The following is a 17,664-nucleotide window of genomic DNA, read 5'->3' as shown; positions in this document are numbered from 1 at the left end:
TAGTGGTTAGCGTTGGAGCATATCTCTGCTGTCGGTAGGAAACCTCATAACTCCAAAATGTTCATTTTTCAGGAAAATGAAATTATTTAAAATTTTCAGGAAATTAAGAAAACCTTATATATTTTAAAACAAAGCAATCGGCGCCATCAAAGTTGGTGTTGTAACTTTATATATTGTCAATTACTTCCATGAGAGGGGGAGAGGTGGTGGAGTTATGTTGATAGTTATAAAAATAGAGTTGAAAATAGCAGATCTACAAGCTCACAACGCACCGCGCTGCATGCGACGCACTGCGACGCGTTGTGAGCTTGTAGATCGGTCAGATCCCTCTCAGAGTTACAGACATGTTATGGTCATTCAGGGCTGTGTGATGTGACACACACACACACACACACACCCGTGTGTGCGTGCGTGCGTGCGTGCGTGCGTGCGTGCGTGCGTGCGTGCGTGCGTGCGTGCGTGCGTGCGTGTGCATGCAGCAGTGCATCCAGGTCACATGGTGTTACTGTTCCTCCTAGATCTGACCCAGAGACACTGAGGAACCAGACCCACAGCACCAGAACCCAACACAGAGTGGTTCAGTGGAAGTGGTCTGGAAGGTGTGAAGGTGTGTCAGTGTGTTAGAGGACACTTTGTAGAAGGACAGAGTGCCAGCAGAGCAGTCCACGTACACTGCTACTCTGTTGGAGAGACGGAGAGCGAGGACAGAGTCAGAGCAGCGGACAGAGAGTTCAGTCTTCTCCCCATTGTGAAGGACAGAGTAAGTGTTGTCATCATCATCACATTCCAGACACCAGGACATGTTATTGGATCCTAACCCACAGTCAGCACCGTTTCCTCTCCTCTTGATTTCTCTGGTTGTCCCTGATATATGAACCCATCCACTCCACTCTACCTCAGAGTAACAACGTCCAGTCAGAGTCTCTCTACACAGAACCTGTGGCCTGACGGTAAATCTGTCTGGGTGATCTGGATAGTGCTGATCCTCATTCACCCATGTCACCTTCCTGTAGTTCTCAGACAGAGAGAGCAATCTGTTTGCTGTGTTTGGATCCAGTGTGAGTTCACACACATCTGATGAGAGAACAACACACAACACAACACCACTTTACAATCACATACAACTTCATAATAATATACAGAATTGAACTTATTAACCACTATGAGCACTGCTTAAAATTATATTGAAAATGGCAGATCTACAAGCTCACAATGCATCGCGGTGCGTTGTGAGCTTGTAGATCTGCCATTTTCTGTATGATGTTCAGCTGCTGTATAATTACCTTGAATATAGTTAATCTGGTTAATAATAATAACAACAACAACAATAATAATAAGATCTAAGTTCACAGCACATGGTGATGGATGTACACTAACTATGTAGGAACATACAATAACGCACGCACACACGCACACGCACGCAAGTTAAAAACACATGCATGCATGCACGCACGCATGCAAGCATGCACGCACACACAAGTTCACAACACATCACCATGCAGGACACACGTGTGTGTGTATCTGAGGGGTTCCCGCCTAAAATGGGTTAAAAAAGATCAGGTCTATGCAGTGTGAGCTTGTAGATCTGTTTTCAGTAAAACCTATAATGACGTGTCCAGAATGGAAATATATTAATCATAAATATATTGCATATAATAAATAAGATCTACAAGTTCACAACACATCACCATGCAGGACACACACACACACACACACGCACGCGCGCACGTGTATGTGTGTGTGTGTGTGTGTGTTTACGTGTGCACACACACACACACACACACGCGTGCGCGTGTGTGAAAAATATATGTTTCTATGTCAGTCGTTCTTCGATTTTTCAAAAATAGCAGACCTACAAGCTTGTAGCGCGCCACTTGGTGGCGCGCTATGAGCTTGTAGATCTGCTATTTTTCAATAGCTAAAGCATAACATAATGCTAACACTAAAAAGGGGTTCCCGCCCAAATGGGTTAAAAAAGATCAGGTCTATGCAGTGTGAGCTTGTAGATCTGTTTTCAGTAAAACCTATAATGACGTGTCCAGAATTGAAATATATTAATCATAAATATATTGCATTTAATAAATAAGATCTACAAGTTCACAACACATCACCATGCAGGACACACACACGCACGCACACACGTACTCACGCACACATGCGTACTCACGCACAAACACACGCACGCACGCCATGCAGGACACGCGTGTGTGTGTGTGTGTGTGTGTGCACACACATGCACGCACGCACGCACACACACACACGCAAGTTCACAACACATCACCATGCAGGACACACGCACGCATGCCATGCAGGACATGTGCAGGCGTGTGTGCGTGTGCGTGTGTGTGTATGTGTGTGTGTGTGTGTGTGTGTGTGTATGCGCACGTAAACACACATACACGCACGCACGCCATTCAGGACACCATGCAGGACACACGCACTCACGCACGCACGCACGCACGCACGCACGCAGGCACGCACGCACTCACACACACACACACACACACACACACACACACACACACACACAATAATAATGAAGGCACTCGATCTACAAGCTCACATCGCAACACATTGTGGTTCAAATTGTTCAGAAACCACTTTAAAAAGATCAGGTCTATGCAGTGTGAGCTTGTAGATCTGTTTTCAGTAAAACCTATAATGACGTGTCCAGAATGGAAATATATTAATAATAAATATATTGCATATAATTAATAAGATCTACAAGTTCACAACACATCACCATGCAGGACACACACACACACACACACACACACACACACAAACATGCACACACACACACACACACACACACACACACACACACACACACACACACACACACACACACACACACACACACACACACACACACACACACACACACACACACACACACACACACACACACACGTGCACACAGGGTCAGCAGTGGGTCAGGGGTAGAGTGGCCGGATGGCAACCGCAATGTTCCTAGTTCGAACCCTCAAAGTTGGTGTCAAAGTGTCCTTGAGCAAGACTCTGAACCCAAATTGCTCCAGATGTGCAGGTTGGTGCCTTGCATGATTTCCTAATCCTCAACCATTGGTGTATGAATGTGTGTGTGAATGGGTGAATGTAATGCACAATCTATGTAAAGGTGTGTGAATGGGTGAATGTGATGCACAATCTATGTAAAGGTGTATGAATGTGTGTGTGAATGGGTGAATGTAATGCACAATCTACAGTATGTAAAGGTGTGTGAATGGGTGAATGTAATGCACAATCTATGTAAAGGTGTGTGAATGGGTGAATGTAATGCACAATCTATGTAAAGGTGTATGAATGTGTGTGAATGTAATGCACAATCTAACTACAAATGTGTCGTGTGTGTGTGTGTGTGTGTGTGTGTGTGTGTGTGTGTGCGTGCGTTTGTAATGCACGTAACTCAAGAACCGTTTGACCCACCGACACACGCGTTCCACACCCCCACAGAGAGTGCAGTGACCAGCCTTGAGTCTGTGGGACACACCGTTGTCCAGAAACACAACAAAAGGCTCTGGTCAGGCTCTCCCCTCACCTGTGTAATTTCCAGCCTCTGCCTCAACCAATTGATTGCCATGGCAACCCCACACCTGACAATTGGTCAGTTTGCACTCTTCGGGCACAGGCAGACAGACAGATACAGAGATCTCCATATACAGTATGGACACAAAAGGGACACAGACAGATAGTTAAAACGGGAGCTATGACAAGTTGACAGCGGGTAATATTAATAGAGATGTCCCGATACTGTATCGGAAAGGTATCGGATCGGCCCTAATTTGGTCATATCAGGTCATATCGGTATCGGCAAATATGCTAGTGTCACCACAGATCAGACACAGGGGTAAGGGTTGGCACTAAGGCAGGTAAATAAAATGTTGGGGCATGTGGAGTTTGCTTTGGAGTTGCCCAAACTGCAAGTGCAAGTGTTGTGTTTATAGCAGACTCCTCAGTCTGCTATAAACAAACACGAGATACAATAGCTATAGATAGCTAAAACACTATTCCCAGACGGTGGACTTCAAAACAAAAGATTCCAACAAACACACGCATGCATGCACGCACACACCTATTAAATGTGTGACCTGTAATAACATGAGGACACACGCACGCACGCGCACGCACACACACACACACACACACACACACACACACACACACACACACACACACACACACACACACACACACACACACACACACACACAGACAGACAGATACATCTATAAAAACATTTAATAATAGTGAATTTGTAATGGTTTGTCTCTATATTTCCGGGGCTTTTCTGCCTTCATTCGATAGTACAACTGACAGAGACAGGAAACAGGGGGTGAGTTGGGGAAATAGTCAACCCATTCAGGACGGGAACCCCTTTTGGTGTTTTATGCATTGTAGCAACTGCCACACAAGTTAAACACGATTTATTTTAATATCAACATTTAAAAGTACATGTTGTATTATTTAATATTTCTGAATTAACGCCATCTGTCAAGGGTAAGGTCCTATATATTCTGTGCTGTCTATTGTGTGATTTTGTTATTATTTGGGGGGTTTTAAACACTATGTTTATGATTTGATATCATGTGAGTGACATGGGTCTGGAGTTGGACTGACGCACATAAAGTTGGCGTCGGTTACCGGCCTGAGGAGACCTGACGGGGAGAGACAAACAAACAGGGACCTGGATATAAGTTTTCTCTTTAATACCTCGTTACCAAAAGGCTATAGCTACACGAACGATTGAGCTCACGGTTCGAGGAGGCTCGAGACATTCTTCGGCAACTGGTGAGATCGTTCATCTTTTATTTATATATTTATTTATTTCGACATCCCGCGAGGACACGCGTTTTGGGTCTTCCTCTTCTTTCGGAGTAGCCTATACCTGCAACTGGATTACGTTCGCTACGGGGATGGATAAGTTTCGTTCATCTACTTTGCTTTATAGGGAGTTTACGTTCGGGAAGGAACTCTGGGGGCAACAGACTTTGTTTGTAAACAACCACGGAACTATAAGAAACAATAAGCACGGGCGTGCGTGCGTGAGACACACCTGTTTGTATAACTGTTGATTCCTTGTTTTGATTTATGAGATAAACGGTTAACGTGAGCTTTGCTTCCGACTGTATTTACTGCTTGCTTATTTAGGTTATTGTCATTGCATTCCACTTTATCAGTTGTATCCTATAGGAGATCATTCACAACCCGTGATTTAAATAATTCGTAGCAGTGATAGAGATATCTGACCGTTACAGCATTATGTTATACTTTTTGAAATTATCTATTGTGAAAATGTGGTGCAAATCCTTGAATATATATTCTTTCAGAGTGAACATTTTTAACTCATATCTTTGCTTCTGGGGGGTCCCTGGAACAACATATTTCCAGCTGGGGGTTGGGGGCCAAATACATATATCTCTGGGGGTCCTTGACATCAAAATGTTTGATAATGACTGATAGGGCTGTCAGTTCACCTCTATAATCCAATTCGAATTTCATTGCTTCATTATTTGTAATTTTTGAAAATATTCGAATATTTACATTGTTTATTTTAGCTCATATTTAGCCTATAATAATACACGTGGCTGGCATGTCTTGTGAGTTTTGGGAAGTGCAAGGTTTTTGACAGGTCTGCCTGCTGTGGACATTGAAACCCTGACCATTACACACGGGCAGACGCAACGATAAAGTCTATCATTCATTGTGAAGCCAGCAACATGTTGATGCAAACAGACGTGTACAGTAGCTGCTCCAAATTATATTAGCATTCGTCTGTGTCTGCCCGTGTAAACGCAGCATTGTCCCCCCGCTGTGGAGCGGACCGTTGCCCCGTCGGCTAGAATGCTGTCGGAAAAAAGGCCGCCTCCCGTGTACCATAGTGTTATTAAGGAGGACTCCTTGGCTTCTAACGATATGGACCAGAGTTAAACTAATGTTAGCTCCCATGCTAACTAGTTGCTACCCTCGTCAGAAACAACACCACAGATCGGGTGGAAGATGCTGATATCACTTTGCTTGTGCCCGTGGATGGGAAATGAGATTTAAAAGGCTATAGAAGCGTGGATGAAAGGCAAGCACAGATGTGCAATAAAGTTGTGTCGTGAGACTGTATTATGATTTTCGTTCTACCGGCGATTTTTGTCTGTGTAGTATACTAGACGTATCTATGTATGTGTTACAAGGGTTTGTGTGTCTGTGATTAAAAGAGTTACTGTTTACAACAGCCAGTAAGCCCGCCCACCCTGTAGACTGTCTCTGATTGGCTTACCCTGAAATCTGGCCCTACGTTAGCCAATCAATGACCTCTTCTGCGACGTGACCGGACGTGCACCTTTTCATATGCAGTGGAAGCGGCCGTGGAGATTTCACAGCGGTAGATTCGTTACTCAATACATTTAGTGAGCGGATAAAATAGCATAAAACAAAATAAAAATATTAAATAGAATTAATAAATGATAAAAGCTCCATTCGAATGGCAATTTTAGCTTTCGAATATATATATATTTTTTAATATTCGAATTTCTTTCATATTATGAAATTGGTTCTGACAGCACTAATGACTGACAGAAACATGGGTTTTTCAGAAAACTGTCAGGATTTAGAAGGCATTTGTAGAATCATCCTCAGGTCTAAACGGGTTAATGTGGAACTCAGAATGAGGCTGTTTGTTTTAATTCAATAGATGTACCATAATTGCAATTATAGTAATTCACTCAGTATTTGATCGCTTATATTATGTTTAGATGTCTCTTTAAGAGTATTGTACCTCCTAAGGTAAATAAACCAGTGGTTGTACTGATTAACTGTATTTAAAAAAAGTCCAAAGACGGTGAAAGTAGCTGATATACAAGCTCTCAACGCGCCATGATGCAACACGTTGCGAGCTTGTAAATTGGCTTTGTGGCTATTCGTCGTAGGTCTTAGGGGTGGCTGTAGCGGAGGCTTTCACCTAGAGCTCCATAATATGAGGATGACGGCGACATCCAGCACTGACATCAGGCTAATGTAGAAACCTCATATATGGGGATACACGTTTGGCATCGTCATCGCATGACACGCACCCAGTAAGAACCTTATATAAGTACAATCCGAAAGGTTTAGGGTAGCTAGCAGCATTTGCTACGCTCCTTGCGAGAGACTCCGTCACCTTCCGTATAAGACAGGATATCATGGCCTTACAACTGGCTTTGGAAGTTTCATTATCCAGGCAATGTTCTAATCGGACACCACTGCGGCAGGGCCTAGCCCAGACAACCAGCACTAGTTTGAGTTAATTTGGTCCTCTTTAACTATTTAAGCCCACATCAAAAGTTGTTTAAGTAGTCTTTAACTAAATCACTTCTGTTTGGTGTGCTCTTACAGGCCAGAGAGTTTACATTCAGAGAGGAAGTGCTGAAAGCTTTGAGACGCACAGTAGGTACAGTAGGCCCTCATTTATCAACGTGGCGCAAGCCAAAATATGGGTCACGTCGGAAATTACAGCAATTTTCGGCATTTATCGTTTCCGCAAAACCTTGAAATTGAGCCAAATCACGTCAGGTCGGGAGCTGTTGTAGGCTTTGTCCTCAGCTGTTTTTTTGTCATACACAAGCGGAGCAGCATTGTCTGAACTGCTGACAGGCTGTCAGAGGCATCTAAACATATGTTTTTACTCCTAAAAATGTATAAAACTAATATTACATGTGGAATTCTTTTTTTGTAAAGGCATGTCATTTGAAATTGGTAGAATATTTCCAAGTGTGCAAGCAATTAAAATCAAGCAATTAAAAAGTTTGCTTAAGCCATTTAAACAGTGTTTTGCATGAGCGCATACCATATAGGCCTATACGAGGATTTGGGCTGCCTGTGCTGGAATCCCCCCGGCCCCCCCACCTGGAATAGTTTCATGATATTAATCGAGAGGCATTTGAGGGAGACTGCAGCTCTGCAGTCAAGTAGGGTAGGCTACTGTAGCCTAATCTACAGCAGGCCGATATATTTCTGGAGTTACGGTATGTGCAATCTCCTCCTGTTTAAGGATAAACCCGACGTGTCGCTTGAATGCCAAATGTGCCGTGCCAGCGCAATCGGAGATAGGTAGGGTAACCCAGCCAGCCACCACTACCAGGCAGTGCCAGTGCCACACGAGACTGGTTTAGGCTGCATATTCATATAATTGACAGTTGAAAGCCCAGCCACTGTACTAGCGAGGTAATCTAAATAGATTGTCATAAACGTGCATGGTCACGGTGTCATGGACGGACCACAGTGATAGAGACAGACAGACAGGGCATAGGAGAGGAGATGCACCTATTTGCAAAACAGCAGCGTGTGTGTGCGCCAATTTTTTATTTAATTCATGGTTCACAGGTTCAGGTTTTCGTTCACTAATACATCTTGTTGTATATTTGCGTTATTTAATTCATGCAGGTGTTCGTTCTTTATTTATTTAAGATACAACACACCAGTTGGGCTTGCAAGTTGCATGTGCGTCTGTGTGTGTGTGTGTGTGTGTGTGTGTGTGTGTGTGTGTGTGTATAAGATGTGGGTGAGGTGGGCAGCAAGGCAAGCGGGGGAAACCTTTTAATTTATTTTTCCATCATGTAACCATGGTATCCATGAGTTGTTTGGTCGTATTGCAGTTGTGCATGTCTCAAAAACGAGGGCGAGGCTTCATTTCATAGGGCCACATTCATAGCTGTCACATTTATCACTGCTAGAAATGAAGGTAGGATCAGCTGTTTGTGAACACTTTATAAATGCCGTGGCGACGTGAGTGTACTACAAAACCGACGCTCGAATTTGGGGCAGATTTTACACTCAATTGATAAATGAGGGACTCAGGCCCTCCTTGTTGTATATTCAATTATTAAAGTATTTTTAATTTAATATACAACAAGATATTAGTGAACGAAAACCTGAACCTGTGAACCATGAATTAAATAACAAATAGGCACACACACGCAGCGCTGCTGTTTTGCATAGGTGCTCCTCCTGTCCTGTCTGTCTGTCTCTCTCTATCACTGTGGTCCGTCCGTGACCAACTGACCATGCACGTTCGACAGTCTATTTGGATTGCCTTGCAGTCGTTAGTCGCTGCATTGGCTGGGCTGTCAACTGTCATTATATGAATGTGCAGCCAAAACCGTAGCCTCATGTGGCTGGCACTGGTGGTGGTGGTGGGCTGGCTGAGTAGCCTACCTATCTCCGATGAGCCACTTGTGCTGGCACGGTACATTTAGCATTCGAGCGACGCGTCTGGTTTATTAAACGAGGAGGAGATTGCACATACCAAAACTCCGGCCTGCTGTAGATTAGGCCACAGTCGGCTACCCACGTTGGGACTCTCCACAGATGCAGCACTGCACTATACTCTCCAACGTCCCGTCATGGAAATATTTCAGCACAGACAGCCCAAATCCTTGCATGTATGCGCTCATGCAAAGCACTGTTTAAATGGCTTAAGCATCTAACTTGCAACATTGTTTTTAATTGCGCAATTCTATCTCCTACTATGACACATCGTTGATGTAGTCCTTTATTTTTTTATTTTTTTTACATGTAGCCCATTCAATACATACCTATAGGCTACAGTTTTATATAAACATTTTAGGAGTGAATACATGTGTTTAGATGCCTGTGACAGCCTCTCAGCTGGTCAAACAATGCTGCTCCGCTGTTCTACGACAGAAAAACAGGTGAGGACAAAGCGTACGACAGCTCCCGACCTGACGTGATTTTTGTCTTGGCACAAGTTCAATTTCAAGCTTCGGCGGAAATGTTAAATGCCGGTAATTTCGGCGTGTACCCATATTTTGGCGTACGCACGGTTGATAAATGAGGGCCATAGTGTATCATTCTAGAATCCTATATGTGGACACCATAGGTAGGCAGAGTTCACTCAAAACTACATTGTGATTAGTAATAAACCCCAGGAAATATAATGCACGTTTTGGTTAATATAAACACATTACAGTTATGTTAAGTGAAAGTGACATGCTGTATAATATGAGCTGTTCATACATAGCAGGATGTTGTGCTTCTTTGATTTCATGAATACAACAGAATAAACACTTACACTTCCTCAAACTTGGTCTCAGCCTGCACTCTCCACTGTGGTCACTGTGGGTGAAGGAGAGACAAAGATAAGATAATATAAACAACAATGATAGATAATGCATGTATTAAACATTAAATGCTAGCCTATACAGCACCCTTTTGGTGTTTTAAGCATTATGTTATACATTAGCTGTTGAAAAATAGTAGACAAGCTCGTAGCGCGGCATCCGGAGCTTGTAGATCTGCTATTTGGAATATATATTGTTCCAGAACAAAAGTTTTTAACTCAAATCTTTGCTTCTGGGGGGTCCATGGAACAACATATTTTCAGATGGGGGTCAGCGGCCAAATACATATAATGTTTGGGGTCCTTGACATGAAATAGTTTGAGATACACTGACATAGAAACAGGTTTTTCTGAAAAATATGAAAACTATAATCTAGTGTCAGGTCACTAGGCACATTTACACTGACTGGCATCAAGTCTGTCCATACCTGAGAGTCTGCAGTTGTCCAGCAGAGGGCAGCGTCTCTTGGTTTCCTGGGTGATTGTAGCTCAAGTCCAACACTTTCAGGTGGGAGTTGGATCTCAGAGCTGAGACCAGATAAGAACAACCTTCCTTTGAGACCATGCAGCCTGACAACCTATACACACACACACACACACACACACACACACACAGACACACACACACACACACACACACACACACACACACACACACACACACACACACACACACACACACACACACACACACACACACACTTGAATGGTTTGTAGACGAGACTGGATCATAAAGACCAAGGCCAATTCTCAAGGATGAACTTCCCTCATTTTTTTTTTGTCATATTATGAAAGCAGGGAATCATAGCTTCAAATTGACAGTTTGACCCACCAGTGTTGGAGATATGGCTTAAGTAATGTCATGCAGAAAACAGCGAAAACAGGCTTGAAAGGTTCACTTCTGTGGTCTCTAACATTACAACTAGCTACATGTTTAAGCATTTATTTCATTTTTACATGTCAATTTCAGCTCTGACATTTATTTGAGACAAGCTCTACTCTAGTATGTGAAGAGTTTGCCTGTGCTATTAACTAATTTTGGATACAAATAAATAAATGAATGAATGAATGAATAAAGTTTTTCTCATCTTCTAACCCTAACTGTTCATATTTATTATAGTACGTTATTGGGCTCTGTTGGGCCCGCAGGTGACAGAGGGGTACAGTAACTGTTCATATTTATTATAGTAGGTTATTGGGCTCTGTTGGGTCCTCAGGTGACAGAGGGGTACAGTAACTGTTCATATTTATTATAGTAGGTTATTGGGCTCTGTTGGGCCCTCAGGTGACAGAGGGGTACAGTAACTGTTCACCATCACAGAGTCATGGGGTTTGAATCCATTGTGGTTCATACAGCTTACTCAGCATCTACACAAACACAGCTGTGCATGCTTGGGGGAGGGAAGCGGACATTGTCACTGTGGCAGGTAAGGTGACAGCAGTCGTACAGATACAGAAATGTGTTTGGAGGATTAAGTATCACGAATGCATGACTTGTGAGGAGGAACACGCACACACACGCACGTACGCACGTATGTACGTATGTATGTATGTATAAGCAAGTACCAGGCTCAGTTCTACTTGTTACTCGTTCTACTGCTAAGAAGTAATAATCTTCGCGAAGTATAAATGAATCAGGGCAAACTCCATGAGTGGTTACGCCAGGATAATTTTCAGGCATACAAACCTGAGGGTCTCCAGTTTACAGTGTGGACTCCTCAGTCCAAGACACAGATGTTTTATGCCCAAATCCTGCACATCGTTGTTGCTCATGTCCAATTCTATTAGACTGCAGTTGGAGCTGAGAGTTGATGCTAACTCCACACAGCATCGCTCTGAGAGGTTACAGCTACTCAGCCTGAAAAAGGAGCAGTGATAGCAGAGTTTGTATTATCTTTTTTTTTCTTTCTGTAAAATCAATATCACATTATTTATTAAAGAAGGATAAACAGCATTGAAACGTTATTATATTAGTATTATTTCCTATAGAACTGTGACATCATATTATAAGTGTATTCAGTCAACCTACAGAGCTCTGTTGGAGGCTTTGACCACTGGCAGCAGCCTCAGAAGAGCCTCTTCTGAAGAACCGTATTTCTTCAGGTCAAACACGTCCAGCTCCTTTCCTGATGACAGCAACATGAAGGCCAGAGCTGACCACTGAGCAGGAGAGACAGTGGACAGACTCCCTGAGGTCAGGTACTGTTGGATCTCCTCCTCTAGAGAATGATCACCCAACTCATTCAGACAGTGGAACAAATTGATTGTTCTCTCTGGAGAGAGATTCTTCCTGATTTTCTGCTTGATGTACTGGACAGTTTTCTGATTGGCCTGTGACCTATTTCCTGTATGTTCCAGCAGTCTTTGTAAGAGAGTCTGATTGGTCTCCGACGAGAGGCCCAGCAGGAAACGGAGGAACAAGTCCAGGTGTCCATTTGGACTCTTTGAGGCCTCGTCTACAGCACTCTGGTAGAGGTCATTTAACTGTGGTTTAAACAGCTTTGACCACTTGGAGGTTGACAGTACATTGACGCCAGTGTTGGTGAATGTGTGAAAGACGTAAAGAGCAGCCAGAAACTCCTGGACGCTCAGATGGACAAAGCTGAACACCTTGTCCTTGTGCAACCCACCACGCACCTCTTTAAACGTCTGTGTGAACATGCCTGAACACACTGCTGCATCGTTGATATCAATGCCACACTCTTTCAGGTCTGCTTCATTGAAGATCAGTTTGCTTTTCTTCAGATGTTTATAAGCCAGTTTTCCCATTGCCAGAATGGCGTGCGTGTTCTTAGCTGGATTCCAGTCATACTTGGTCTCTTTCTGTTTGGACTGAACCAGCATGAAGTGGATGTACATCTCGGTCAGGGTCTTTGGCAGCATTCCTGTCCCTTTTATTAAAATGTCCTTCAGAACTACAGCAATGATCCAACAAAAGACTGGGATGTGACACATGATGTGGAGGATTCGTGATGTCTTGATGTGTGAGATGATTTTATTTGCCATTTTCTCATCACTGATTCTCTTCTTGAAGTACTCCTCCTTCTGGTCGTCAGTGAACCCTCTCAACTCTGTCACCCTGTCAACATACATAGCAGGGATCTGAACGGCGGCTGCAGGTCGTGTGGTTATCCAGATGCGAGCATTGGGAAGCAGGTTTCTCTTGATGAGATTTGTCAGCAGCATGGCCACTGACATTTTCTTTTCTACGTCAGTGCAGATCTCCCTTTTCTGGAATAGATGGCGTAGAGGAGTACAAAACTCATCCAGCCCATCGAAGATGAACATAACGTTAGACCCTTTTCCGCTGCAAATATCTGCCTTGTTGATTTCACCAAAAAAATCACGAAGAAGTTCCATCAAGCTGTATTCCTTCTCCTTCTGCTTGACATTCAGCTCTCGGAAAGTGAATGGGAACATGAAGAGGATATCCTGGTTGGCTTTGTCTTCTGCCCAGTCCTGAGCATACTTCTGAGTTAAGGCTGTTTTACCAGAGCCAGCCACTCCCTGCATCAGCACTGTTTTGATTTGAGCTTCCCCGGGTAAAGGTTTAGTGATGTCTAGAGACTTGATTGACGTTTCTGGCCTGGATGTTTTTCTGGACATAGTTTCAATCTGGCTGACCTCATGTTCCTTGTTGACCTCTCCACTAGCTAACACTGTGACATTGACCTCTGTGAAGTCTTGGTTCAGAGGTGTTTCTTCTGGGTTTTCCTCAGGTCGTTTCCACTCAATCAGATACTCTCCCCTCTTCTTCAGAAAAGACTTGAGTAGTTGGGGAGTAAGGATTTCTAAATAACCAAAGAACAGAGGACACCAGTAAGTGCATGCTATGATAAATGTGGTCCTCAAATGAGTGGACTTGGTAATTATACTGAATCTTGCTGCTGAATCTTCCATTTGATGTCTTATTAATTATTATTTAAACTAGGCATAGAGCTGTCAATGTTTCTTGTTGAATTGATACAAAAAATGACATGGAATTGTATTTCTGTTCTGACAATTTGTTTATTATAGTGGCATAAAACCCTATATGTTATCAGGTTAAGAACATGGTAAAACAAGAACATGGTAAAAACATGGCATGCTACATAAGTATACAGTGATGTATTGTAAGCAACACAGCTGCAGCTAATTCAATAAATAGTGTGTGTGTGTGTGTGTGTGTGTGTGTGTGTGCGTGTGTGTGTGTGTGTGTGTGTGTGTGTGTGTGTGTGTGTGTGTGTGTGTGTGGGGGTTTGGGTTGTTTTCTTACCTTATTATGGGCAAACTATTACATTCCATGAGTTATTTCGCTCCGTTGTGTTGTTTATTAACAATTAAAGTGTGTAAAGTGTCTGTGTCTGTGATTGCTTATATGCGAGGGTGCAGCTGGGTGCATCTCAAACAGCGTGGAGAATTCTGTTTACAAACGAAACCTCGCAAGACGGCCCGCGAGAGTTGGGAACGCCGTAGTACTGTTGCAGTCTATCTCCGACTAAAATAGTAACTTTATAAATCTATCTTAAAAGACGAAAATAAAACCGCATGAGTTTTCCTGATGTCATAAACTGTCAGAATCAGCTTTTGTTGCGTTGGTTTATGTGCTAAAAGAGTGACTTTGAGAGCTGTTTCCACGTTACAATGGAAGTCAATGAGCGATTATTTTTATTTCTTAAATTGCTAATAAACAACTCAACGGTGCGAAATAACTCATGGAATGGAATAGTTTGCCCATAATAAGGTAAGAAAACAACCCAAACCTCTGAAAAAGTGGTCTTACCCTTTAAGACACGCAAAATACAGCCCTTATAGTCTTCAAGTTTGTCAGTAACTTGTAAACATGCATATTAGTCAGGGAATATTATCAGTATAATGTCAAATCTGGGAATACATTTCTTACCAATAATTCTCTTCACCAGGAGTGTTTTTCGTGCAAAACTAATGCGTGGAATGGATTCAGAATCATGAAAACCCCCTAGTTTGGCCATAGCCACTTGCCCACGTATGCCCAAATGTGCTGACTTCATCACATTTGTGATGACGGCTATGGCCATTTTAGCCAAAGGAGTGTTTTGTGCTAAACTAATGCTTGGAATGGATTCAGAATGATGAAAAAACCCTAGTTTGACACGTCACATGCTACTTAAAGATGGAGTGCCACCATTTTTCCAGTTTTGCATGTGTCTATGAGGTGACAATACTTCATTAGACACCCTGGAGTCGTTTTTATGTGCAATGGTGTATTAACTTTGTATTTAGGGTTTCTTCCTGGACGCTGAACAGTGAACACATTATCAGCCCCTCCCCTTACCCCTCCCCCTTTATCATACAACTACAGCTGTGGGTGCAGCTTCAGTTCAGGTGGATCACCACCCATCACCACATGCCCACATAAAAACAACATTTTAACAAAATAATCTACACTTTTTTGAAAAAAATACACCTCCTTATATAACAATAAGACCTGATGATCATGTTTTAGGGTGGAAAGAAATCACGGCACTCCATCTTTAAAGCATGATGAAATTTAGAAAATGTTGCCTTATAATGGTTGTATGGTACCAACTTTCAGCAGCTGTCAAAAATTCCCCTGGGGTGGTTGAATATAAACCAATGTCGGATTATGTTAGTAGACACCCTTACAAACACATTGGTGAAGATAATTCTTGGTAAGAAATGTATTCCCAGATTGTATTGATATCCCCTGACTATAGTATATATACCATGTCTTCACCTACCTATGTTCTCCTGCAGATCAGTCGTTTTAATCATCTTCAGGACAGTCTCCACGATCTGAGTTGCATGAGTAGTGTAGTACTGGACGATCAGATCCACTGTTTTCATCCTGTCAGCGTCTTCCAGGTCGCATGTTTGGAGCGGCTTGAGGCCTTCAACATCAACCCGCTTCAGATGCCACTTGAACTGCTTAAAGTCTTCTTTTGACAGATCGTTGAGAGTTGTCAAGATACGTACCTCAAGTCCATCCATGGTTTTTTCCTGACACAAACAGAAAGCTCTGGGTATGAAAATATTGATCACAAGCTGTAGTTAATGTTACAAAAAAGAAGAGAAAAATATATAAATATAATTAAAAAAACGTCTCTGGTAGGCTGACACAAGCGGCCGCCTACGAGCGGCTTGCGTGCGTGCGTGTGTGCAGCTGCAGGTCATGGTACAAACAGACTTTCTGTGCTGAAACGGACGGTATCTCTGAGGGCCCCTAGGGGTCCCGGACCCCCTATTGAATATGGGGTCCCGGACCCCCTGTTGAAGACCCCTGGTACCTCTGAGGGCCCCTAGCAGTCCTGGACCCCCTATTGAAGATGGGGTCCCGGACCCCCTGTTGAAGACCCCCGGGCAAGGCAGTGAACAGTGACAGACAGACTATATATAGTATATATATATATATTAGTGGTGGGCATATCCTGGAGTTAAAGGAGAATTCCATACTAAAAGGCTTTCTTACCTTTCTTTGTAGTTGTTACGTCCCCACCAAAGAGGTCCAGGTGTTATTTTGTGCAAAAGCTCCTTATTGGCTGTTTCCCCTACCATAAGCCCTAAATTAATTGCATTGAATTGATTGGGAATTGAATGGGGCTATGGGGTGCTAATTCGCTTATTTCCATCGCTCAAAATTATAATTTCTTTGTATATATCCTCTCTTCATAATGTAAATAATATCCCAAGTGGCACACTTTACTACTTCTTTCGATGGAAATAAGCGAACTAGCATAACACCCCATAGCCCCATTCAATTCCCATTCAATGCAATGCAATTCATTGAGGGCTTATGGTAGGGAAAATAGCCAATAAGGAGTTTTTGCACAAAAAAACACCTGGACCTCTTTGGTGGGGACGTAACAACTACAAAGAAAGGTAAGAAAGATAAGAAAGCATTCTAGCATGGAATTCTCCTTTAATCGCGATTAATCGCGATTAAAATGGCTCATTTGAAGTCTGCCCAAGGCATTCGAAATATGTGTGCGCTACCCAAATAATGACCAGATGTAAGTCCTTGAGAACACAGGCCAGGTGGCCCATTAGACCATGTGCCCTAATTATGGATATTAACAATACAACTAGCCTATTAATACCTTATATTTCATATTGTGAGCTTGTGTGAGTGTGTGTGTGTGTGTGTGTGTGTGCGTGCGTGCGGACATGCTCATACATGCCCACAATGGTCCAGGGCAGGCTGGGTTAAATTCACTGTGCAACATTAATATAACCCTGCAGGGCCCGTTGGTCAGGTACAGAAACATTAATATAACCCTGGTCAGGTACAGAAACATTAATATAACCCTGCAGGGCCCGTTGGTCAGGTACAGAAACATTAATATAACCCTGCAGGGCCCGTTGGTCAGGTACAGAAACATTAATATAACCCTGCAGGGCCCGTTGGTCAGGTACAGAAACAGACGAAGCCTGGGACGGGACCTGGTCGGGTCCCGACGGGCTGTCTGTCTGTCTGTCTGTCTGTTAATCGTATAGTGAGGGGATATAACTGAATGGTTGAATTCTCACTTGAGGAGTTACTGTCCTTTCTTTATTAGTAC

General features: G+C 43.0%; 1 protein-coding gene across 1 annotated transcript; it reads right to left on the bottom strand.

Annotated features, from left to right (window-relative positions):
- Window positions 1–474: 474 nt before the first annotated feature.
- LOC308313856 (NLR family CARD domain-containing protein 3-like) lies at window positions 475–16,096 on the bottom strand (the record flags this gene model as incomplete). Its single annotated transcript, XM_080761184.1, has 6 exons — window positions 475–1,074; window positions 4,663–4,676; window positions 10,555–10,704; window positions 11,814–11,984; window positions 12,156–13,917; window positions 15,847–16,096. The coding sequence occupies 6 exons, from the start codon at window positions 16,094–16,096 to the stop codon at window positions 515–517; spliced, it is 2,907 nt and encodes a 968-aa protein (XP_080617310.1). The 3' UTR covers window positions 475–514.
- Between the last annotated feature and the right edge of the window lie 1,568 nt (window positions 16,097–17,664).

The sequence above is a fragment of the Protomyctophum bolini genome, assembly GCF_963924005.1.
Source record: "Protomyctophum bolini genome assembly, chromosome: 4".
Lineage (NCBI taxonomy): Eukaryota > Metazoa > Chordata > Actinopteri > Myctophiformes > Myctophidae > Protomyctophum > Protomyctophum bolini.
Note: the sequence above shows the minus strand (reverse complement) of the source record. Positions and strands in the feature narration are given on the sequence as shown.